At 64.8% G+C, this 22,722-nt stretch overlaps 1 protein-coding gene across 6 annotated transcripts in view; it reads left to right on the top strand.

The window, feature by feature from the left end:
• NFIC (nuclear factor I C) overlaps window positions 1-20,897 on the top strand; it is a 39,609-nt gene extending 18,712 nt beyond the window's left edge. For 3 of the 6 annotated variants that reach the window (XM_068173979.1, XM_068173978.1, XM_068173981.1), the window contains 10 exons: window positions 87-618; window positions 10,573-10,644; window positions 11,124-11,198; window positions 11,334-11,457; window positions 11,965-12,089; window positions 13,771-13,899; window positions 14,014-14,198; window positions 15,569-15,728; window positions 17,330-17,415; window positions 19,627-20,897. In XM_068173979.1, coding sequence (XP_068030080.1) covers window positions 87-618; window positions 10,573-10,644; window positions 11,124-11,198; window positions 11,334-11,457; window positions 11,965-12,089; window positions 13,771-13,899; window positions 14,014-14,198; window positions 15,569-15,728; window positions 17,330-17,415; window positions 19,627-19,644 — 1,506 coding nt within the window. In that variant the 3' untranslated portion in view covers window positions 19,645-20,897. The remainder of the gene's footprint in view (window positions 1-86; window positions 619-10,572; window positions 10,645-11,123; window positions 11,199-11,333; window positions 11,458-11,964; window positions 12,090-13,770; window positions 13,900-14,013; window positions 14,199-15,568; window positions 15,729-17,329; window positions 17,416-19,626) is intronic. The other 3 variants (XM_068173980.1, XM_068173982.1, XM_068173983.1) reach the window with 3 other exon arrangements.
• The last annotated feature ends 1,825 nt before the right edge of the window (window positions 20,898-22,722 follow it).

The raw sequence follows: 22,722 nt of genomic DNA, 5'->3' as shown, positions 1-22,722 counted from the left end.
CAGGTCCCCAGGGCTCCACAGCCACCTCGGGAGGGAGCTTGGAGGGACTCGGCCAGGAGTGACCCCCTGTCCCTCTGCTCCCACAGGATGAGTTCCACCCCTTCATTGAGGCGCTGCTCCCCCACGTCAGGGCCTTTGCCTACACCTGGTTCAACCTGCAGGCCCGCAAACGCAAGTATTTCAAGAAGCATGAGAAGAGGATGACGAAGGATGAGGAGAGGGCGGTGAAGGACGAGCTGCTGAGCGAGAAGCCAGAGGTGAAGCAGAAATGGGCCTCGCGCCTCCTGGCCAAGCTGCGCAAGGACATCCGGCCCGAGTGCCGCGAGGACTTCGTGCTCTCCATCACGGGCAAGAAGCCCTCGTGCTGCGTCCTCTCCAACCCCGACCAGAAAGGCAAGATGCGCCGCATCGACTGCCTGCGGCAGGCGGACAAGGTGTGGCGGCTGGACCTGGTCATGGTCATCCTCTTCAAAGGGATCCCGCTGGAGAGCACCGACGGCGAGCGCCTGGTCAAGTCGGGCCAGTGCACCAACCCCATCCTCTGCGTCCAGCCCCACCACATCAGCGTCTCTGTCAAGGAGCTCGACCTCTACCTGGCGTACTTCGTCCGCGAGAGAGGTGGGTGCTCGTCTGCCTGCAGGGCAGAGCCTGGCTGTGCCCTGCCACAGCCAGCTCTGGGGGGTTTGTTTTAGCTTGCCCTCCCCATCTGTCCCATCCCCATCTCCAGCTGGGGACACTAGTCCCCATCACCTTCCCCATTGCAGACCTTGATGTGCTTCCCTCTCCAAACTGCTTCTCGGGTGGGTGCCCCCCACTCTGGCCCCTCTCCCCCAGCCAGAACTGATCCCAGCTGCCCAGGAGCAGGAGCACACAAAGGTCCCTGAGGATGCTCCTGTCTCTGGGCATTCCCAACATGGAGTTTTGGGGGTTAAACCCAGAGCGAACTCCACATCCTGTGCCTAGCTGAGAGGAGTGGCTGGGCAGCCCGGGCAGGGAAGGGGCAGCCTGTTCCTGGTGCATCTCCAAGGGCTGGAGCTGGAAGAGGTCCAGCAGTGCCCATTTGCCATGGACTACGGTGCCAATCCCTCAATACCAGAGCAGGGACGGGGCAGCGAGGCTGGCTGGGCAGGGCACAGCAATAACGCTGGTGGGGGCAGCTCCTGCTGTGCCCTGAGGGGATGCTGGTCCTGGCCCTTCACCTGCCTGGGGGTGCCAAGGACTTGCTGGGAGAACTGGCTGCTTTCATTGCAGCAAGGAGGGTCAAACCTGCTCTAAAAGCCGTCAGTCAAAAGGGGGAAACTGAGTCACGGCATGCAGTGCAGGCAGCAGGCCTCAGTTTGGGTCCCTGAGCCATTGTCCTCACCACCACCTCACGTCACCCCCCACATGCTGGGAAGGGGAAGCTCATATGTAGGGATTTTACCTGGGCAGGTTTGTTGTCCCTGTCTGGTGACAGGCTGGCGCAGACACGCTGCCAGCAGCTGGGGTGCCCCGCAGACCCTGCCATCCGCCAGCACCCCTAGGTGTGTGAGGAGCCAGGGGAGATGCTGTGTGAGCCTGGCTGAGGGCTGGGCTGTTGCACAGGGTGGGTTCACAGACAGTAGGATCTGTGACTTGTAGCCCTAGGGGCAATCAAGGGTCTCATGGCCACCTCTGGCCAGGCCAGGCTACCCAGGTGTGTGGGGGTATCAGGATATTGGGCCCCTCCTGGCAGCACCTCCTGCCCATGCCCACAGCACGAGGTGATGTCCCCTGGCCCCGTGAGCCTACCCTCACCAGCACCACGGCAGGAGGAACGTGGGGCTGTGGCTCTTTGCCTGGTACTGGCCAGAGCCCAAGGACAGACAGTGACACCACAGAGCCCACTGTTGTGCAGCAGTGCCAGCAAATCAGGTGCCAGTGTTGTGAATTATGGTGGGCACACGCTCTGCCCTGCCATCCGTGGGCTATGCTGGGTGTCACTGGGGAAACTGAGGCAGAGCAGGCATGTGACCTCCCGCACTACCCAGGGAAGGGGTTTGGCAGGACTACTAGGCCCTTGTGGCTTTGGGGACAAGTGGGGTACAGCCTCGAGCAGGGGATAGCCAGGGCCAGACCCTGCCCCAGGGCCCAGGTGGGACCCTGGGCTGGCCTGGGGCACATCCGTGGTTGCACACACGTGTGCAGCCAGGCCCTGCCTGCCCAGCCGTGTCCCTGGTGTGTGAGCACGTGTGCTGCCAGCACCTGTGCCCACACACGTGACTCGCCTGCTCCGTGGCACCAAGGGACCCAGCGGGGCACTGGGAAGGGTGGGTGCTCTGCTGGGCACGGGGGGCCCGGGCGCAGGCTGGGGGCTCTGGGTGTCCTGTGCACCTGGGCAGGGAATGGGGTGTCATCTACTGGGCTGAGACATGGCCGTGCTGGGCTGAACTGGGGTGCTGCACGCTGCAATGGGGGCACCCTGTACTGACTGGGATGGGGTTGCTGCATACTGGGCTGGACTGGGGGCACCTTGTGCTGGCTCAGCTGGAGGTGTAGTGCCACACTGGGCTGGAGTACCCTGGACTGGGCTGAACTGGGAGCACCCTGATGCTGGACTGGGAGGCCTACAGTGGCCAAGCTGAAGGCAGGGACCAGAACCCCCACAGCCTCTGCAACGGGGTCCCCATTGCCACCTGGTGTACCTCACTGGGGTGCCGTGCTGGCAGCCTCCCCGGCCATGCTGTGTCCAGCTGCTGTCCCCAGGAGGTGGCTGCCCCTCTCCCACCCCCCGCCCCTCCACCGGCGACCTTGACCCCAGTGTCTGGGTCCCCAGCAGCCGCAGTCACCTGACTGTCTAATTGGGAACACAGCGGCTGTAAATACTCTCTGATAAGGCCTGGCAGCCTCTCACTTTCACTGTTAAGGTCGCTCTGGCCCTGGTTAAGGGGGACCAGCATGGGCCAGGAGCAATAGCGTGGGACCCCTGGGGTGCTGCAGGGTGCTGGGTGCTCGGCATGGCCTGGTCCCATCCCACGGTGGGCATGTTCTGTCAGGCTGTGGCTGATGGGAGGGGTCTCCAGCCTCCCACCTTGGTGGGGAAACTGAGGCAGGGAAGAAGCCACCACATCGATGGGACCCTGCATAGCATGGCCAGGCTGCTGACAGCGCTCCAGGGGTGCCGGGGATCACTGCACCACAGCCTTTGTGGGCTCAGTCTGCTTCTCCCCGCCCGACATGCTGCCCTCCTGCTCCCTCCTACCTGCTCCTGCCCGGCACACTGCCTGTTCTTACCTGCCCCCTCCTGCCTCATTCTGCCTCCTCCCTCCTGCCTGCCCGCTCCTGCCCTCTCCTGCCTCCCCTCACCCGCCTGCCCGCTGCCCCGCGCCGCCCGCAGCATCCCCAGCCTCAAGGGCAGGGGGCTGGGAGGGTCTGTCCCGCGCAGGGCCCCCCCGGCCGGGCGGTCCGGGCTCCCCGCAGCCCCCGCAGCACCGTTATCAGCCCGAGCACGTGCGCCCGCGCTCCCCCGCCCCCGCCGCCCAGTTTTGCCGGTGTCAGCACAATTTCCCAGCCGCTGCTCTGGCAACGCCGGGGAGGGGGAAAGGAGGAGCCCCCGGCCCTGCGCTCCCCACCCGCGGTCTGGGGCAGCCTTGGCAGGGGCTGAGTGCCCGGACGGCCCCCCCCCCGGGCCCATGTCAAAGGCGAGCTCTGCCCCTCGGCTCTTCCCCTTGTCATCGGCTTTCCGTGCCCCCGGGTGGGCAAACTGAGGCACGACTTGTGCCAGGCTGCGGGGAGGTCCCGACCCAGCCCTGCTTGCCCCGGGGGTGGCCGTGGGGTGCAAGGAGTGCCAGGCGCCTGGGTCCTCCCCAGAGCAGCACCGGCCCTGCTCTCATCCTGCACCCAGCCCTGCGACAGCCACCCCCGGTGCCTTTCGGGCAAGGATAGGATCAGGATGGGTGCGGGATTGGAGCAGGGTTTGCTGAAGGATGAGTGCTGGATGTGAGCAGGGCTGGATGCAGGATGGATACAGGATAGGAGCAGGGTTGGATGCAGGATGGAAGCAGGGCTGGATGCAGGATGGGTGCGGGATGAGTGCGGGGCTGGGTGAGGGCTGGGCTGTGCACACCGCAGTGGGGGAGGGGACGGCGCTGCAGCCCAGAGCTGGGTGTGCGGCGGGGGGGGGGGGGCGGGGGGGCTGGGGGAGCTCGGAGGTCGCTGGTGAAAGTCAAAAGCATTGCAGTAAAATGGTAATCAATCTCCCCAGCCGATGGTGCCAGGACCTTCGGAGCATTACGGAGAGATTCCTCCCAGCAGCTCCTGTCGGCAGCAGCCAGTCGGGGGGGGGGACATTGCCCCCCTCCCTGCACCCTCCCACCAGTGCTCCCCACCTCTATGGGCCCCCTCGCTGCGCTCTCACCATGGTGCCTCCATCCCTGCAGCCCCATCTATGCATCCTTTTATCCCCATGCTGGTAGCCCCCATCCTTGGACCCCACCCCACTCCCACCCAGGCACCCAGAGCCGGGGAGAGGCAAAACAGGGACAGTGCTGACCCCTCACACCCTCTGAGGTTCTCTGCAGCCCCCTCCCCAGCCGTCATGCTCAGCAGGCTCTGCCCTGCAGTGAGCTTTTCCTGGCAGTGCCCCTTGGCTGAGCCCACAGGCCAAGCAGGGTGGGAGCAGATGGGTGCCCAAGGCAAGCAGGCAGTGGGCCCCAGGGTGGCATTGAGCTCCTGGCCCTGGCCATGCCGCCGCCAGTGGACAGCACCTGGGGGGAGGCAGGGACCCCCGTGCTGTGCCAGCATCTGCGTCTCCCACCACCTGGCAGCCCCTTATCTCCCCCCACCAGCCTCACCGCTGGGTGCGGCGCGAGGCAGATGGCACCAATCTGCCGGGGAGCCCGTGCCAGGGCTCTTATCCCAGGCGCGCTGCGGCCGTGCCAGGCCGGCCGTGCCAAGCGTCTGCTCAGCCCCTCCAGATGGAGGGGCAGGCGTTTCCCCGGGCACCGCTGCTCCGCCAGCCCCCGCGCAAATATTTATCGCCAGGGTCATGAGAAGATTGATGGGGTTCACAATATTTGGGATCTGTCTTTCGCAGAGCTGGGCACCGGTGGGCAGGCAGGCTGGAGAACCCCCCCAGCACACAGATGAACATGAGCAAACCCTCCCCCTGTTCCCGGTGTCTCTACTCCCAGCCAAACAGCCAGGGAGACCGGGGTTGAGGGGAACGAGGTAGGCAGAGGCCAGCAAGTCCAGGAAACACAGCGGGGAAGGGCACAAGGGAACGAGACAGCAGAGAATCCGTAGGGGCTGGGTTCCTGACCCGAGGGCTGCGTGCTGCAGAAGTGGGATGGGAGGGGGCTCCCCAGGGTGCCACCCCCCCGCCACCCCTCTCTTCTGCAGCGTCACTGTCCGGGTTGCCGCTGCTCCTGGGCCCGGCCCCGCTGCGAGCCTGGCGCTGGCACGGCCGGAGCGGTTTCCATGTGCTCGAGCTCTCCGGATCGATGTGCCGGCGACCTTGGGGAGGTCAGGGCTTCCCCGGCTCTCCCGCAGTGCGCCGAGCCGGCGGCGTGCCGGAGCCGGACGGCTTCCCCGCAGTGCCCGCTGCCAGCCCCGGCCTCGCGTCACCGCTGAAGCGAGCTGCGCCGTGCTCAGCCCGCCGGCCCCGGCAGCGTGAGCGGTGCCAGCCGGGGACCTGGCACGGGGTGCCACGTCCTGTGCCGCCGGAGGGGACAAGGCACCAGAGCGGCTCCGCGCACCGTTAGGCACCCGATGAATAAAAGATGAGCGAGCTCCTCTCACGAGCACCTGCCGTCCCCCGCCCTCGCCACCCGCCGTCCCCCCGCGCTGGCAAGCGCCGTGCCCTCCCCGGGGCCGCAGTTGCCATCCTGGCCGGGTGCCCGGCTTCGTGCTGCGCTGGCAAGGGACAGCTGGGGCGGCAGATGCCCACGGTGCTCCCTCCCGCCCGTGGCCGCGGGAGGGAGGGAACAGACGCCGGCAAGCCCCCGGTATGCCCCTACACCCCCGATCAGGGTTGGCACTGCCAGTTGGGGCATGGGGACGGTCCCCTGTCACACTGGCTCCTACACTGGGGTCTTGGCCAGTCCTGGGGAAGCGCTAGAAAACTGTTGCCTCAGCCCTGCGTGGTGGTGGTGCAGGGGCTGGTTTTGGGGGAGCATCGGAGGGGCTATGGTGGGGGCGCATCAGACTCGTGGGGGGAGGCTGACCGTGCTGTGGAGCTCTGTCTGCCACGGGGCTGGAATTGGTGGGGCAGCAAGATAGTGGCAGCATATTTCCCTTTCCCTATCCCTTTTCCTTTCCCTTTCTCTCCACCTTAATTTCTTCCTTCCTTCCTCCCTCCCTCCCTTCCTTTCTCTCCTTTCCCTCTCCCATCCGTCTCTCCTCTCTCCCACCCCCTCCCTGCAGCTGCGCCCCCAGGTACCCCAAGCCCAGGGCGCAGGGGCTGGATGCCAGCACCCCGCAGGGGAAGAGTCCCAGGGAAGGGGGGGCTCAGCCCTCCCTTTGTCTGTCCCGCTCTCCCCATCCCTTTCCCTGCTGCCATCTGTCCCCGCTCGCCTCCGCGGACGCCGGCAGCCCTGGATGGAGCCCAGGCCTGGCAGGGCTGAGCGAGGGGGCGGCCGCGCCGCCCTCCTGGGGGGGTTCCCCCCGGCCGCTGCCATCTCCCCGTGCCGGCCGGGGTCGGCCGAGGACAAACCCGCTCGCTCCCAGCGCCGCTCGCTCGCAGCCGCCGGCCAACGTGCTCGCGCCTCCCAGGCTCCCGCCCGGGCCAGCTGGCCGCGGCCGGCGTACGTGGCAGCGGGGCGCGTCCGTCCCCCCCGCCACCGCCCCGCCACCTCGGGGGATGCCTCCGGCCAGGACCTCCCCGGGGCTCCGCTCGGCGGGGGGAGGAGAAGCTGCCGCCCCCGCAGCGCTGGTGGCCAAGGCCCAGCAGAGCCGCCTCCCCCCGCGGCCCCGCAGCGCTCCGGGCATGGCGGGGCGCTGTGAGGAGCGGGGAGGGGGGTCCCGCGCCCCGGCGCGCCGGCCGGCCCGGCTCAGCCAGGATTTACCCGGCACACGCGGCGGTTCAGGGTATTATATAAAGGAGGTTACACAAGCAGGACTGTTCCGGGTTTATGTAAGGGCCACCCCAGCCCGGCGGCAGAGGGATGGACAGTGGGACGGGCAGTGCCGCTCGGACCTGGGGGTCACTGTGAGACTGGGATGAGGAGGGGTCTGACAGGGCAGGGCCCCCAAATCACACCCTCCCGCAGCGTCGCTCGCCCCAGCCTTTGCAGTGGGATCTGCCCCACGGCACACTGGCTCCCTCTGGTCTCCAGGGGTCTTCCATCCTGACCAGGCTGTTCACTCCGGGCCCTACTGGTCCACGCTGTCGCCATGGCCAGCCGGAGGAGTGCAGTGACACCTGAGGACGTGCTAGGGCTGTGTGGCCACGGAACATGAGGCAGGAGGGCAGTTCCCCCCACAGCCAGCCTCAAGGGAAACTGAGGCACGGGGCAGAAGCTTGCTGAACCCTCTCCCATCCCCTGCCCTCGGCTGGCAGAGCTGGGGGAAAGGGGGAAGACTGCTGCCCTCGATGTGGGGCTGGACTGCTCACACCGGCGCCAGCAGCTCCCCCAGCCCCCGGCATCCTCCAGCCTCTGCGCCTGCGCCGCTGCCGGTAACACCGTGCCCTGTTACCGTCAGCGCTCGGGCACCGAGCCAGGGCTCTCCCGCAGCTGCGCCAGCCCCGGGGGGCACCCGGCCTGCAGTGACACCCCCCAGGGCCGGCCCTGCTGCCCGGGGGTCGTTCCCACGCGCTGGGACCGCGGGCGGGTGTCGCTTGGGGCCCGGGGGCACCGTGCCAGCCAGCGGGGCCGGGGTGCGGGATCCGTAATTCAATGGGTGGCACGGGGCCAGGCTGCCAGCGCGGCCCGGAGCCCAGGCAGCCCGCGCCCCCCCGGACACACACTTGGCTATTTTTAAAAGAGATTGGATCGACCTGTTTGGGCACTGAGCACTCTCCTCTGCCTCGCCGGAGACGACCCCGGCACTGAACCCCCTCCCCCCTGAGCTGCCCACAATTTGGCAGCAGGACCATCCCCATCCCACCTCCATCCCCCATCCCGGCCTCCGGGGGGTGGAAGGCACAGCATTCACGAAGCACCGGGGGTATGGGCGAGCTTTACAGGCTTCTTTCTCCTCTCTCGTGCAGTCGAGCCACTCGTTGGGTGCTGGATTTGGAGTCTCCCCAAAACATCCCTTGTGGGGAGCGCGGCCCGTGAGCCCGGGGCTCCCTTCGCCATTTTAGCGCGCCAGCCGGCGCAGGCGGCCGTCACATGGCGGTGAGAGCAGCGCTTGGCCCGGCCGCCCCGCGCCGAGGAGGCAGCCAGAAATCTGCTGGCGAGCTCGCCCGCCCAGCCACGGGGAGCGCCGGGGGCGCCGAGCCCCGGCCCGGCCTCGCACCCACCGCCTCCATCGGCCCGGGCACGAGGGGGCAGGGAGGGGCCGGCCCTGCTGCCAACCCTCCGAGCTCGGGAAAGTCCCGGCTGCCGCTCGGGCTGCGGCGGGTGGGAGCGGAGTGCTGGGTCTGGGGGCAGGTCCCCAGGGTCCCGCAGCAGCAGGCGCCGGTGAGGTGGCACTGGCGGCGCTGGGTCAGGGTGGGTGCCCTGGGATGGTGTGGGGGTACAAGGACGTGGGGCCCGCCTGGGGCACCCAGGGCTAGTGATGGCCCTCCCGGGTGCCCTGGGGGAACAGGGACCAGGCTGGGGTGGTTTGGTGAGGGCAAAGGTCCATGTGGGGCACCTCAGGACGAGTGGTGGGGGTCCCTGGGCTGAGCCAAAGGCTGTGTGGGCACCAGGCGAGGGCATGGCCTGGGGAGCTACCCAGAGGCCAGGCACCCCAGGACTGGGCAAGTGGGGCCATCTGGGAGGCAGTTGGGGTCCCAGGGAGCCCTGAGGCCACGGTGGGGGGCTGTGGGGAGCCGGGCCGGCCTCAGGCTGTGACCGCCAGCCTCCGTCCCGCGCCTTGGCCGGGCTCCACGCTAACCACTTCCAGAGCCGCCGCCAGATTTGTTGTTTTTAGAGGCGAGGAGGGGCCGTGTCCGGCCATGCGGTGCCCGTGGGTGAGCGGGGGGGTCCCCAGCCGCTCCCCCATCCCAGCTGGTTTGTGCCCCCCTCATTCCCAGCACCCACACCCAGTACTTGGGCACGCAGCCGCTTCAAAATGGGGGAATAGGGTTAGAAAAAGAGAAATGGAGAGAAGGGAAGGGAAAAAAAAAACCCTGCGCCTGTCTCCAGGGGGAGTTTCTGCTCCCTAAAATGGCTGCCTGGAGGGAGCCAGGGGTGCGGGCACGGCGGGGCTGGTGGTGGGGAGCAGCGTCAGGGCAGCATGCCGTGGCGCTGCCATCGTGGTGCCAGGCTGGCACGGGACGGGTGGAGGGGATCACGGCGGCTGGGCAGGGAGACAAAATGGCTGGTTTGGCATCGGCCTTGAGCAGTCCCAGGGGGCTGTGGGCACACGGGGGTGTCAGGCTGGGAGGTGGCACAGTCCCACGGCCCCCGTGGGTAACCTGCCTGGTGGGCAGCACACGGGGGTGTCAGGCTGGGAGGTGGCACAGTCCCACGGCCCCCGTGGGTAACCTGCCTGGTGGGCAGCACACAGGGGTGTCAGGCTGGGAGGTGGCATGGGGCCCACATGGATAACTTGCCCTGCCAAGGGCAACCAGTCTGGGAGCCACATGTGAGTGCGAAGGACTTGAGGGGAGAAAAAGGAGGAGAAAAACAGGGAGAAAGGGAAAAATCCCAAGGCGGGCACATGGGCTGGCAGTTGCAGCTGCGTGGTTTTTTGGTGTTTTTGGATTGTCTCAGCCCTTTCCTGACATCCGCCAAGGCTGCCAGAGAGAAATGCTGGAGGCCAAGGGGTGGGAGGAGAAGGAGGAGGATGGAGCAGCAGGGGGAAGAAGGAATATGGGGGAGAAATGCATGGCAAAAGTTACAGAAGGGCTTTGGGAGCAGCCAGGTGAGGAAGGATGCTCCTGACTGCAGTGTCTGGGCTGTGCCGGGCTGTGCCAGGGCCACTGAGCTCAGCGTCTGAGCCGGGATATTTTTAGCCAAGAGGGAGCAAGGCTGGACAGGCCTCCAGGGGTCAGAGCAGGTGCTGTCCCAAGCCCTGCTGCCCTGCAGGAGCTGGGCAGAGGCAGGACAAGGTGCCACAGGTTGTGCCATGCTGCGGTGACACTGCCTGGTGGGGCAGCACTGGGTCACAGCTGTGGCTGGAGAGAGGAGAGGAGGCAGGAGGCCGGAGCAGGGCCAGGTGACCATCACCCGCCCGGCACTGGGGTTCCCCTCCTGCAAGGAGTACTGCCCAGATCCTGCATGTGGGGCTCCTCGCTGGCGGGGAGGGCGAGGGGGGCTGGTTGGTGACTGTTCCTCAGTGGCTGGGGACATGCCAGCTTGGTGGTGGCCCTGCTGGGTGGTGAGAGCTGCTGGGAAGCCTATGCCTCAGTTTCCCCCAGAAGGGCAAGGTGGGGGGCAGTCAGCTGGTGGCAACCCTGGCTCACACTGGCACGGAGGCTGCCACTGGCACGGGGGGCTCACCCTGGGGCTTCGCCTCTTGCAGATGCAGAGCAGAGCAGCAGCCCCCGGACAGGCATTGGCTCGGACCAGGAGGACAGCAAACCCATCACGCTGGGTGAGTGCAGTGGGCAGGGCTTGGGCAAAGGACAAAGGACACCCCAGCCTGTCCCCAGGGTCCCTGCCATGGTGGGGAAGGGGGGCCTATGACATACAGACAAGCTGCCAGCCACTGCCAGCCACTGCCTGGCCCCTGCAATGAGCTGTGCATAGCCTTAGCCTTGTCCTACATCCAGCAGAGTCCAATGGAGGCCACAGCCCTTGGGGACAGCAGCTACCATGGAGGTCCCACGGTGGGGGTGCAGCCCCAAGCCCTGCCAGCACTGTCAGCCACAGAGAAACTGAGGCACTGAGCAGGCCCAGGGCATCTTCAGCAGAGGGAACCAATTGGGGTGGTCTCTTGCTAGAGCAGGGAGTGGAGGCTAAGGAGGGGGACTGATGGGATTTGGGGTGCCTTCAAGCATCGCCACAAGGCAGTGCAGGATGGGAGGGGTGGTCCTGTTGCCCCCTCAGCATGCCCTCCTCTCTCCCACACAGATTCGACAGACTTCCAGGAAAGCTTCGTCACCTCGGGGGTGTTCAGTGTCACCGAGCTCATCCAGGTGTCCCGAAGTGAGTGTGACTGTGATGCCACAGCCCAACCCTCGGCTGCCTGGGCACAGCAGCGTCCCAACACCCCCCCCACCCCACAGTGGGCTGGGGCTCCCCTCCCCACCGAGCCCCAGTGACCCCCCTCTCTCCCTGCAGCGCCGGTGGTGACAGGCACAGGGCCAAACTTCTCCCTGGGGGAGCTTCAGGGCCACCTGGCCTATGACCTGAACCCCTCCAGCACCGGCATGAGGAGGACACTGCCCAGCACCTCCTCCAGCGGGTAGGTGCCAGCAGGGCTGTGCCAGGGTGGTGCCGGGGCCAGCCCGAGCACGGCCGTGGGGAAGGCGAGGGGCAGCCAGGTCCTGCCACGGGTTGGCACTGACCTGTATGACAAGCTGGGAGAGCTGAGGGTGTTCAGCTTGGAGAAAACTCCAGGGAGACCTCAGAGCCCCTTCCAGTGCTTAAAGAGGCTCCAAGAGAGCTGGAGAGGAAGCTTGGACAAGGGATGGAATGCCAGGACAAGGAGGATTGGCTTCCCACTGCCAAAGGGCAGGGATAGATGGGTTCAGTTTCCTGGGAGGGTGGGCAGGCCCTGGCACAGGGTGCCCAGAGCAGCTGTGGCTGCCCCTGGATACCTGGCAGTGACCAAGGCCAGGCTGGATGGGGCTTGGAGCAGCCTGGGACAGTGGAAGGTGTCCCTGCCATGGCAGGGGTGGAACAGGATGAGCTTTAAGGTCCTTTCCAACCCAAACCATTCCGTGATCCTGTGACCCTTCCCTGTCCCCAGGAGCAAACGGCACAAGTCGGGGTCCATGGAGGACGACATTGACACCAGCCCTGGGGGCGAGTACTACACCTCCTCCAACTCCCCCACCAGCAGCAGCCGCAACTGGACAGAAGACATGGAAGGGGGTAGGTGCCACCTCCTTACCAGTGCCTTTCCAGTGCCCTGGGGCCCCCATCCTGCTCCCAGCATTCTGCAAACCACTGCCAGAACCTCCTGTGACCATCTGGGCACTGTCCATGCCCAGTGTCCCTATGGGCCTTAAGGTCACAGGACACACTGGCCGTGGGGGCTGTGGTGCCATCCTCAAGTCCCGCAGAACATCCCTGCTGCTTTTCCATGGAGTCTGTGGGGCTGCTCTCAAACCCCCCTGATTCAGGCACAGGTTTTCCGTAGGTGCCCAGGTGTGTCTGTGGCCCCCACTTTGGGCAGGGCTCTGTGGGGGCTGTGGTGGTGCTACAGGGACCCCCATTTCAGCACAGGTTCTCTCTATAGGGCCAACCCAGCCTCCAGCCCCATGCCTGGTCTGGCAGCCCCACACCAGCTTCTCCCAGCCCCAAGTCGGCTCCCCCAGCCCCACATCACTGTGGACAGCTTTCTGGCTTGGTGGTTTTTTTCCCTTTCCTGTCTAGACAAGCCCCAATTAGCTGTTCATTAAGAAAGAGGGGGCTGGGCTAATTAAAGCGATGCTGCAGGGCTGGCACAGCAGCTCCCACACCCTGAGGTGCAGGCAAAGAAGCTGCTTCTCTTCCTCCTCCCTTGGCTCTTCTCCTGCTTCCCCCAGCAGTGGGGTGGGCTCCACACCAGCCCCCTAGCCCTGCCAGAGCCTGGAGGTGCCTGGCTGGAGGGCTGGAGGCACCGATCCTGTTGGAGGGGGGTTTGGGGGATGCAGGTCCGGCCCCCAAACTGTGTCCTGTGTGTGAAGGGACTGTACCCCATCCTGCCCCGTGGGGCTGGTGCAGGGGGGTCCTGGGGAAGGTGCAGCCCCCTCCCCAGAATGGTGCATGGAGGCAGGAGGGAGCTGTGCCAGGGCATCTGTCCCCTGCCGGTGGCCTGACCCGGGCAGGGGTAAGGGTGGCTGATGGGAGCCTCAGCCTTGGCGGCGGGGAGAGGAGCTTGGCAATCCTGTACAGGATGTTCTGGGAAATCCTCCTAACGCCCGACTGAGAAAGGGCTAAACTCATTACCAGGCCCGGGCCAAATGGCCAGAGCTAAAGCCACGGTGGCAGAGGATTAACGTGCCTGCCAACCCCCCGCTCAGCCCCATGCCCTGGGGTGGCCTCGGGACCTGGGCAGCCACTGCTGCCAGGGGTCTCTGGGGTGGTCACCCCCATGCCAGAACCTCTCTGCCTCCCCAGGAGCTCCTGTAGCCCCCAGCCCCATGTGCCAGGGGAGGTGGGTGTCATGTGGGGGCTGCAGGGTCACAGTGACATCCGTGAGGGCTCCCACCAGGGTGGGACACACACGCACAGAGCTGTGTGCACCCACATGCACACACCTGCAGGAGCACACACCTGTGCACAGCTGTGCGTGTACACACACAGGTACGGAGCTGTGCTGGTACAACACTTACACACGTGCACACACATTCATGCACACAGGTGTGCCCACACAGGTGCCCACACAGGTGCCCACCCTCCTGCTGGCACACAGACACACGCTCACAGCACCACCCTCCCCATGCCCACCCTGACCTCGGGGTGCCCCTTGCCACCAGAATGAGCTCCCCCAACACTGCACTGAGATGGCAGCAGCCATGGGATTTGGGGTCCCATGGCAGGTCCTGACGTTGGACCCTGCTTTCCCCAGGCATCTCCCCCACTGTGAAGAAGACAGAGATGGACAAGTCCCCCTTCAACAGCCCATCACCCCAGGACTCCTCGCCCCGGCTGAGCAGCTTCACGCAGCACCACCGTCCCGTCATCGCTGTGCACAGTGGTGAGTGTCCTGCCAGGGAAACCGAGGCACAGAGTGAGCGCTGAGCAGTCGGGGGGCTGGGGCAGCCGCTAGCTAGTGACACAGGTGCGTGTCCCCTTTTGCTGTCGCCCGCAGGTATCGCCCGAAGCCCGCACCCATCGTCTGCGCTGCATTTCCCCACCACCTCCATCCTTCCCCAGACGGCCTCCACCTACTTCCCGCACACGGCCATCCGGTACCCGCCTCATCTCAACCCGCAGGACCCGCTCAAAGATCTCGTCTCGCTGGCCTGCGACCCGTCCAACCAGCAGCCCGGACCGGTAAGGACGCAGCCTTGTCCATGGGCACCGGGGGCTGCTGCCAGCCGGGCTGCCCGAGGAGAGTCCCCTGGACCGGCGGCGCCTCCACCTCTGCCGCCGCACGGGGGGGTCGGGGTCTTCTGGTGGCACCGACGGGGTGTTCTCTGGGGCTGAGCTCCAGCTGTGCCGTGCGTTGCTTCAGGAGCGCTGCTGTGCCTGCTCGCGTTGGCACCTCGTGTCTGGGGTGACGGAGTGCAGTGCCCCGGCCCAGCATGGGGCACTGTGGGTGTTGGGGCGCTGGGGCTGAGCCATCTGCCGGTGTTGGGGTGTTGGGGGTGAGCAAGGTGTCTGCCAGGGGTGTGTGACCGTCTCCTGGAGTCACCATCCGCTGGCGTGTCCAGGAGAGTGATGGGCTTGACGTGCCCCATCTACCTGCAGAGCCCACGGGTGACCCGTCAGCTCCTCTGGAGCTGTACCCGTGTCCCCAGTGTCCCCACAGGGGTGGCAGAGCCACGCTGTGCTGCTGTGGGCCTTCCCTTGCCACAGTGCCCTGCACTCCCACACACCCAGTGCACCCCACAGACATGGGACCCCACACACACCACACACCCCACACACCCATCACCCCACACCCCATGCTCCCATCACCAAACAACCTCTGTAACCAGCACCGTGCACACCCAGCAGCCAGCACGTGCAGCACCCAACCATCACCTCATACACCCAGAGCCCCCAAGACACAACACACCCCGCACCACCAGCACCCCACACACCCCATGAAGGGCACTCTTCATACCCATGAAGAGCCTGGGGGTGTTCCTGCTCCCACACTGTCCTCTGCCCCTCTTTGTCCTCCCAGATGCAGAGCTCTTGGAGAGCCCCTCTGACCTCTGCCCACCACTTTCCAGTTTCCCCTCACCAGCAGGGGCTGATGCCAGGGTGAGGGGCATGGCCACTGTTCCCCTGTGCAGTGGCTCAGTGCTGGGCCGATGAACACCAGAACAGGAGCAGCCCATGGCCAGGTTGGGCATGGAGCACTGGTGCAGAAGCCTTTGGAGGCTCTGGGTGCCCCTATTCCTCCACGGAGTGCTTCAGAGACCCTCCTGTCACTGTGGAGAGGGGTCCCAGCTCCAGCGTGCGCCACTGTGGGTAATGTCCCCCGTGGAGCATGGCCTCCACAGTCCCCAAAATCCCTCCTGTCCCGCCGTCATTTCCTGCCTGCTGCCACCGCCGACCGTTCAGGGCTGCTCTGAGACCCACCAAACTCATGTCCGCAGTGAGGGACACCCCGTGCCTGTGCCAGGGGTGTCCCCGGGGCTCCCCGGCCGTGCTGGTGTGCGCGTGCATCCTAATGGCTTGTGCTGTTTGTTTTTTGTCTGTGTTGTCCCCAGTTAAATGGAAGTGGTCAAGTGAAAGTGCCCAGCCACTACCTGCCCACGCAGATGCTGGCGCCGCCACCTCCCCCCGGCATGCCCCGCTTGGCCGTCTCTCCTGACACCAAATCCACCACGACAACTTCCGAGGGAGGGACGACCTCGCCGACATCACCCAGTAAGCACCCGCGGCGCCCACCCTGCTCCCCGGCCCGGCTGGCCCCCTCCTCTCGCAGCCCCCCAGGGTGTCCCCCTGTCCCGGTGCTGGGGGGATGTTGGCGGAGGTGGCCTCCCCGCAGCCGGGGAGAGGGCGGCAGCTGGCACGCCATGAGTTTGCTGGGTCTCAGGCAGGTCGGAGCGGACAGGGTTTGGGCAGGTGGCCGCTGTGGCCACTGAGCCAAGGGGTTGTGTGCTGGTCCCAGGGACCAGCTCGAGCCCCTTGTCCCTCTGAGCATGAGTGGAGCCGTGGCAGGGCTCTCCAAACCAGTGTTCTGCCCAGACCCTCAGTGTGGGCAGTGCCGTGGGGGAGGCCATGGCCTCTCCGTGTCTGTTTATCCCACCATGGTGGTGGCTGTGCTGCCGGGAACGGGGAGCAGCTGGCACGCGGGTGGCACTGGGACTAGGGACGGTGTGCCTGGTGTGTTGTGTGGGCTGTCGTACTCTTGCTGCCATGGGGGTCCTTGGCGCCGGGGATTCTGGTCTTGTTGGGGGTGTGAGGTGACACCAGAGCAGGGACTGTGTGTGGGTCCCCCAGAGCCCTTGGCAGGTGGCACCTGGGAGTTTGTTACCACGGTGGCTGACAAATTCTTTGCCCTCTCCTCCACCTCAGGGGCCATAAGTGCCTTGGCCAGGAGGGTTTTGGATGCTGGGCCCAACAGCCAGAGGGGAGCTGGTGTCACCCCGGACTGGCACGGGGGTGTGTGCCGCAGTGGTGGGACACTGTGCCGTCGCCACACTCTGCGAGGGGCTTGTTCCTGTTCCCATCCTGCTGTACCCATGGGACATGGTACCCCAAGTGTCTGCTGTGTCCCCACACAGTCAAGCCCTTCCTGATCGAGCCATTGTCCCTGGGTAATGGGCCATGGCTGATTGCCAGCAGCTGGTCAGCATGTGTGGAGATCCCATGGCACGGAGAAGCCAAAGCCTGGACAATCTGGAGGGGACAGCATGGGATGGCCTGGCTGATAATGGGGTCACAGCCTTGGGGAGGGACAGAGGAGTGCAAGTTCCTGCAGGCTCAGGGTAGGATGCATTAGGAGGACACTGGCTGTCCCCAAGGGGTGCAGCTGGCTCCAAACCCCCATTCCCCTTGGCAGCACTCTGCTTCCAGCAGGGCTGAACCCAGAAGCTCAGCAGGACTGGAGGTCCCACTGCTGGATCCCCAGCTGAGGGATGGAGGTGGCAGCAGGGTGACGTGGCCAGGTGGAAGTGGTGGCTGTCATTGTTCTCCCCGTGACAGCTCAGCTCAAGAAGCCACAGCGCGGGCACAGCCAGGGGCACCATCTGCGCCTGCACCCCGGGGCACCTCGCCCCTCCAGCCTCAGTCATCGCCCCGAAAGCACGGGTGGTACCGTCCGAGCACAGCAGCCCTGGGTGCAGCACCCCTGGGCTCCATTCGCCTGCCATCAGGTCACAGCCAGGGACGTCGCCTGGTCGCCAGCACCGGGTGCCAGGGAGCTCTGTCCCAGCAGTGCCAGGGAGAGGGCCGGGCCTGGCCCCTGGGGGGACAATGGCAGTGCCACCTGCAGCCCCGTTAATGAGCTCTCATTTGTTCCCCAGCCTACTCTGCACCAGGCACGCCCCCTGCGAACCGTTCCTTCGTGGGATTAGGACCAAGGGATCCTGGGAGTATCTATCAGGCACAGGTGAGAGCGGGGATGCTGCTGGGGGGACCCCCTGCCCTCGCCCCGGGCACCCTCGCCATGGCATCACCGTGGGCATGGCCAGTGCTGGCATTGCCATTGTGGCTGTCACTGACGTGACATTGCTGATGTGGGCTCCCCGCCATGGTGCCCCTGCCGTGGCATCACTGCCGTGGCATCACTGCCGTGGCATCACTGCTGAGGGCATTGCCACCATGGCATCACTGCCGTGGGCCTTGCCACCATGGCATCACCGCCGTGGCATTGCTGCCATGTTTATTGCTCCTGTGGGCATTGCTGCTGTGGGCACTCTCATGGGTATCGCCACTGTGGCATCACTGCCGTGGGACATTGCTGCTGTGGATGTAACCTCTGTGGCCATTGGTGCTGTGGCCTTGCCACCGTGTCTGAGGCCACAAGGAGTATCACCGCAGCAGTGGCATCGCCACTGTGGGCATTGCCACCAGTGGCCTGGCCACTGCAGACATTGCTGTTGTGGACATCCCCGCCACGGCATCACTGCCGTGGGTGTTGCTGCTGTGGGCAATGCCACTTTGGGCACCACTGCAGTGTACATCATCATTGTGGGGTTATTTCCATGTGCAATGTCACCATGGGCATCACCACCATGGCACTGCAGCTCTGGCACTGCCACTGCCAGCTTTGCTGCTGTGAGCATCACTGCCTTGGCATCACCGCTGTGGCCCATGGGCATTGCTGCTGTGGCATCCTCACTACGGGCACCCGGTGCCAGGGCTTTAGGCACTGCTGGTGGCTCAGGGCCACCACGAGTCCTCCATCATAGAGGGAGGTCACTGCCGTGCTCTGGCTGCGTCCTGCCTGGCACCACCCTGCCTAGGTGCCCAGAACATCACCAGAGAAGCAGCACCAGGGCCATGGGTCCGTCTCTGTGTGGCCACGGGCACTGCTCTCTCTTGGCTGTGCCCATGGCCACTCCAGCTGCAGTGGGAGGTCATGTGTGCCTTTCCAGGGGCTTTCCATTAGTCCTGGATTCTGGAGCTGGCACTGGTGTGGCAGGCAGTGCCACAGTGCCAGGACAGGGGTGGCAGCTCCTGGCCTCACTGGTGACATGAGTGGTCTGGCCTCAGCATTCCCTGCAGGGGCAGCTGCAGCCTTGCCTGGCAGGTGACACGGGTGACAGGACAGAGGGATGGGGTGTGGATGGTGCCGTGTTGGGGCACCCTGGGGTGCTGCCCTGGCTGGGGGGAGTACTAGGGTGCTGTGCTGTGCCAGGGTGTGGGCACTTGGGGCTGTGAGCAGTGACACAGGGTTCCTGGGGGTGCTGTGCCGTGCCAGGCTGTGAGATTTGGGAACCACGAGCTGGGACACCTAAGGGTGCTGTGCCGTTCCAGAGGAAAAACACGGGGGACCCGGCTCTGATCACAACCTCCACTCTGCCTCAGTTTCCCCATTCCTGCACCCTAAGGGCCTTGGGTCCTTAAAGAGGAGACTTGGGGCAGCACCAGGAGAACCTTGGAGGAGCAGAGGGCCAGAGTCCCTGTCCAGATATAGGGGTCAGAGCCACTTGCAGACCCAGGACCCCCAAGGTCCCTGTGAATGGGTGTCCCTTGTCATGCTCGGGGAGGCTCGAGGATGCTCTGCCTGGGGAAACTGAGGCACGGGGGAAGGAGGCGGTGTCCCAGAAGGGGCAGCTGAGACCTGCCGCGCTCTGGTCATGTGTGGCGGGGCCTGGAAGGGTTAAGGGAAGCAGCGGCCCCGAGCTGTCTCGTTTCCAACGGAAACCAGACATGAGGTAATCGGGAATGAACTTGAACTTGGGGCTGGGGGGGAAACAATGGGAGGGTGGCAGGGGGCCACCTCGCGGGGTCCCCAGCCGTGCACCCCTCTACCTGTCCCCAGGCGGCACCACTCCTTGGAGAGGGTCTCCGTTTGCCGTGAAGGTGCAGAGGGACCGGCCCCAGGGGAACGCGGGTGGCCGCGGTGCGGAGGACGGACAAACTCAGCGCAGGAGTGGGGACGCCAGCCCCGTGCGCCGCGCAGGGACCGCGCAGGGACCGCGCAGGGACCGCGCAGGGACCGCGCAGGGACCGCGCAGGGACCGCGCAGGGACCGCGCAGGGACCGCGCAGGGACCGCGCAGGGACAGCAGTCTCGGGCTCTGGGGACCGGCGGGAGGACGGGGCAGCTCCGGGGGCAGAGCACTAACGCCGGCCTCTCTCCTCTCTCCCGGCAGTCCTGGTACCTGGGATAACCGCCGCCGTGCCGCCCCTTCGCCTCCCTTCTCCTCTGCTTTAGGCACCCCCAGAGGAACATCCCCGTCCCCGAGCACCAGGCCCAGCCTTGCGGTGACGACGGAGAGCGCGGCCTCACGACGACGACGACGACGACGACGACAAGCAAAACCCACACCCGAAGGAAAGAGCAAGGGAAAGGAAGAAGGAAAAGGGTCATACTGTTTTAAAATGGAAAAAAAAGAAAAAAAAACAAAAACAAACCCACAAACAAAAAACAAACCAACCAACAACCCATCCCAAGAGGACCTTTCCCCCTACCCCGACGATGCGCCAGAAAACAAAAAAAAAAAAAAAAAAAAAACAAGAAAAAAAAAGAAAGAAAGAAAAAAACACTATTATTTACCCCGTCGGCCGGCGCCGCGCTGAGACCTGACACAAGCGGTGCCAGCAATGCCTCCCGGAGCGGCTGCGGGGCCGCGGCGCCGAGCCCCGCCGGCCGCTCGCCGAATATGCAAACGGCTTTGACTCTCTCGTTCTTGCCTCTACGTGAGTAAAAAAGATCAAACCTCCCCCGCCGACCCCCCGGGCCCAGACTGTCGGGGGGCCCCGGGGCTGGGGTGGGGCGCGGCGGGGCGGGGTGGGGAACCCCTCCCGCTGCCGCAGCCCCGCGGACCGGGCGCGCTCGCGGTCGCGGCGGGTGACGCTCCGTGCTGTGCGAGCGCTCCGGGGACGGTGACATCGTGCTGCAGTGACACGGTGACGGTTACGCGGTGGCACAGTGGATCGAGCGGGTGGCACAGGAGGAGGGGGCTTGTGACCACAGAGGGTGCATGGGCACGGCCAGAGGTGGCTCCTCGGTTCCGCGCGGACGCGGTGTCGGGACTCTCCCACCACGGCCCCAAATGTCACAGCGGCGGTGGCACCCCGATTCCATCGGGGACACGGCACGGAGACTGTCGCAGCCCGGCGGCCACCGTCGCGCCGAGGCACTGGTCACTATCTCTCTGGTCGCCTTCCTCCCCCAGGCTTGCACCGGGCCGAGCCCCGTGTGTCCCCACCCGTGTCCCTGTGTCCCCGGCGTGTCCTCGCGCCCGGGGGGTTCCGCGGGGCTTGGGGGGAGGGGGCGTGCGTCCGTGTGTTGGAGCTATGCATTCCTGTGGACAGGTACCAGGTGGGAGGCAGGGTGCGCTCGTGTTGCACATTTTGTAGGAAATGCACTTTTAAGAGGGAATCATCAAAAGAAAAAAAAAAAAAGGAAGAAGAAGAAGAAGAGAAAAGGAAACAAAATCACAAAAAAAGGAGGAAGAGGAGGAGGAGGAGATGGAGTCCCCGGCACCGGCTTGCCGGGACGGCTGGTTTGGGGTTTTTGGGTTTGGTGGTTTTGTTTTTTTTTTTGGGTTTGGTTTTTTGGTTTTGTTTTGGTTTTTTTTTTTTTTTTTTTTGGTTTTTTTTTTTTTTTGGATACAAAAGGATGGAGCAAAGAAGCCCGAGCGACGGCGAGGGCAGAGCCAGCCCCCCGGAGCCCCTCGAAGTCCCCCGGAGTTCCCCGGAGCCCCCAGACCCGCGTCAAGTGCCTGAACTGCGGCGGGGAGGGGTCCCGGCCTGCCCGGAGGAGCCCCCGGCCGGGGGCAGCGCGGGAGGAAGCGCTCGGCCGCCCCCGTCCCGTGCGGTGACAGCGTGGCCGGGGAGGGGACGCAGGGACGTGGCAGTGCCTTAGAGCAGAGGGACCCCCGCGACGGCCGAGGCGAGGAGGAGGAAGAGGATGAAGGTGCCTGTTGTCCCCAGCGAGATGAGGAGACTGGTCCCAGAGGATCTCCGGCCCGGGGACACCCGAAGGGTGGCGATGGAGAGAAGCCGCCGTGGGATGTCCAGGAGCTGGGAATGTCACCGAGGCCACCGTCACCACCCGCCTGGCCCCGTCCCCTGGCACCCAGAGCCGCCCCGAGGACCACCGGCATCGCAACCCCCATCCCCGTGGCCCCCGCTCTCCCCCCCGCTTCCCCCCGCTTCCCACCCCCCCGGGACGGCACAACGAGACACCGGGGAAAGGGCTGACGCAGGAAATCCCGGGAGACAGAAAAATAATAACAAAGGACAAGAAAAGGAGAAAACCCACCCAAAAAAAGGAAAAAAAAAGAAAAAAAAAAGAAAAGAAAAAAACAACAACAAAAAAAAAGCGCTTGGCGGAGAGGGAAACCAGATTTTTTTTTTAAATCTGAGAAAAGAAACACATTAAAAAAAGACAAAAAGACAAAAAAAAAAAAAAAAGACAAATAAACTGCATGGTGCTTTAACAGGATCTGGTGACCTGGCTCAACCCAGCCGCGGCTGGCTGATGCTGTGCATGGCAGACTCTTATTAACCGGCTCTACCTTCCCCTTCAGCAAAAGAGAAAAAAAAAAGAGGAAAAAAAGCAACAAAAAAAATCTGTATAAAAGAAAAAAAAGCCGTAAAAAAAAAAACACACAAGAAAAAAAAAATCCATGTTTTCCTAATTTGCACGAAATTTTATACCACATGATGTGCCTTGCCTTCGAAGCCTAAGTATTACTGGACCCGATATCAGTGCGAGGGAGTCGCTGCATGCCCGGGGCTCCCGGGGGGCCGGGGGGGCCGGGGGCCGCTGCCCCCCCCCGCCTCCTGCATGGCTTCTTCTCGGCCGGAAAAGTCCCTTTTTCTCTCTATTCTTCTTCTTTTTTAACCGATTTTCCCCCTCAGAAACGTCTTCCAGTTGGTAATACCGATGCATCCTCTGCGCCAACACACCGGAATATGCAATAGCTGGGGGGGGGGGGCCGGCCGGGGGGGCGGCCACCCCTTTGCTTTGCCTCTCTTTTCTTTGTTTTCCTTCCCTTTTGGGGGGGTTTTGATTTGTTTTTTCTGCTTCCAGCAACCAAAGGCAGCGAGGCGGGAGGCGGCAGGGACCCCCGGGCCAGCGACCCCCCAGAACTCGGGGGGCACGCGGTGTCCGGGCGCGGCAGGACTGAGCGCGGCGTGCGGGGCTCCGCGCGGGGGGGAGCAGGGATGGAGACCCGCAGGGCGGATCCCTCGGGCGGGCCACAGCGTCCCACCCCTCCCCCTTGGGGCACCCCCAC

This window comes from Anomalospiza imberbis, chromosome 27 (assembly GCF_031753505.1).
Source record: "Anomalospiza imberbis isolate Cuckoo-Finch-1a 21T00152 chromosome 27, ASM3175350v1, whole genome shotgun sequence".
Lineage (NCBI taxonomy): Eukaryota > Metazoa > Chordata > Aves > Passeriformes > Viduidae > Anomalospiza > Anomalospiza imberbis.
Note: the sequence above shows the minus strand (reverse complement) of the source record. Positions and strands in the feature narration are given on the sequence as shown.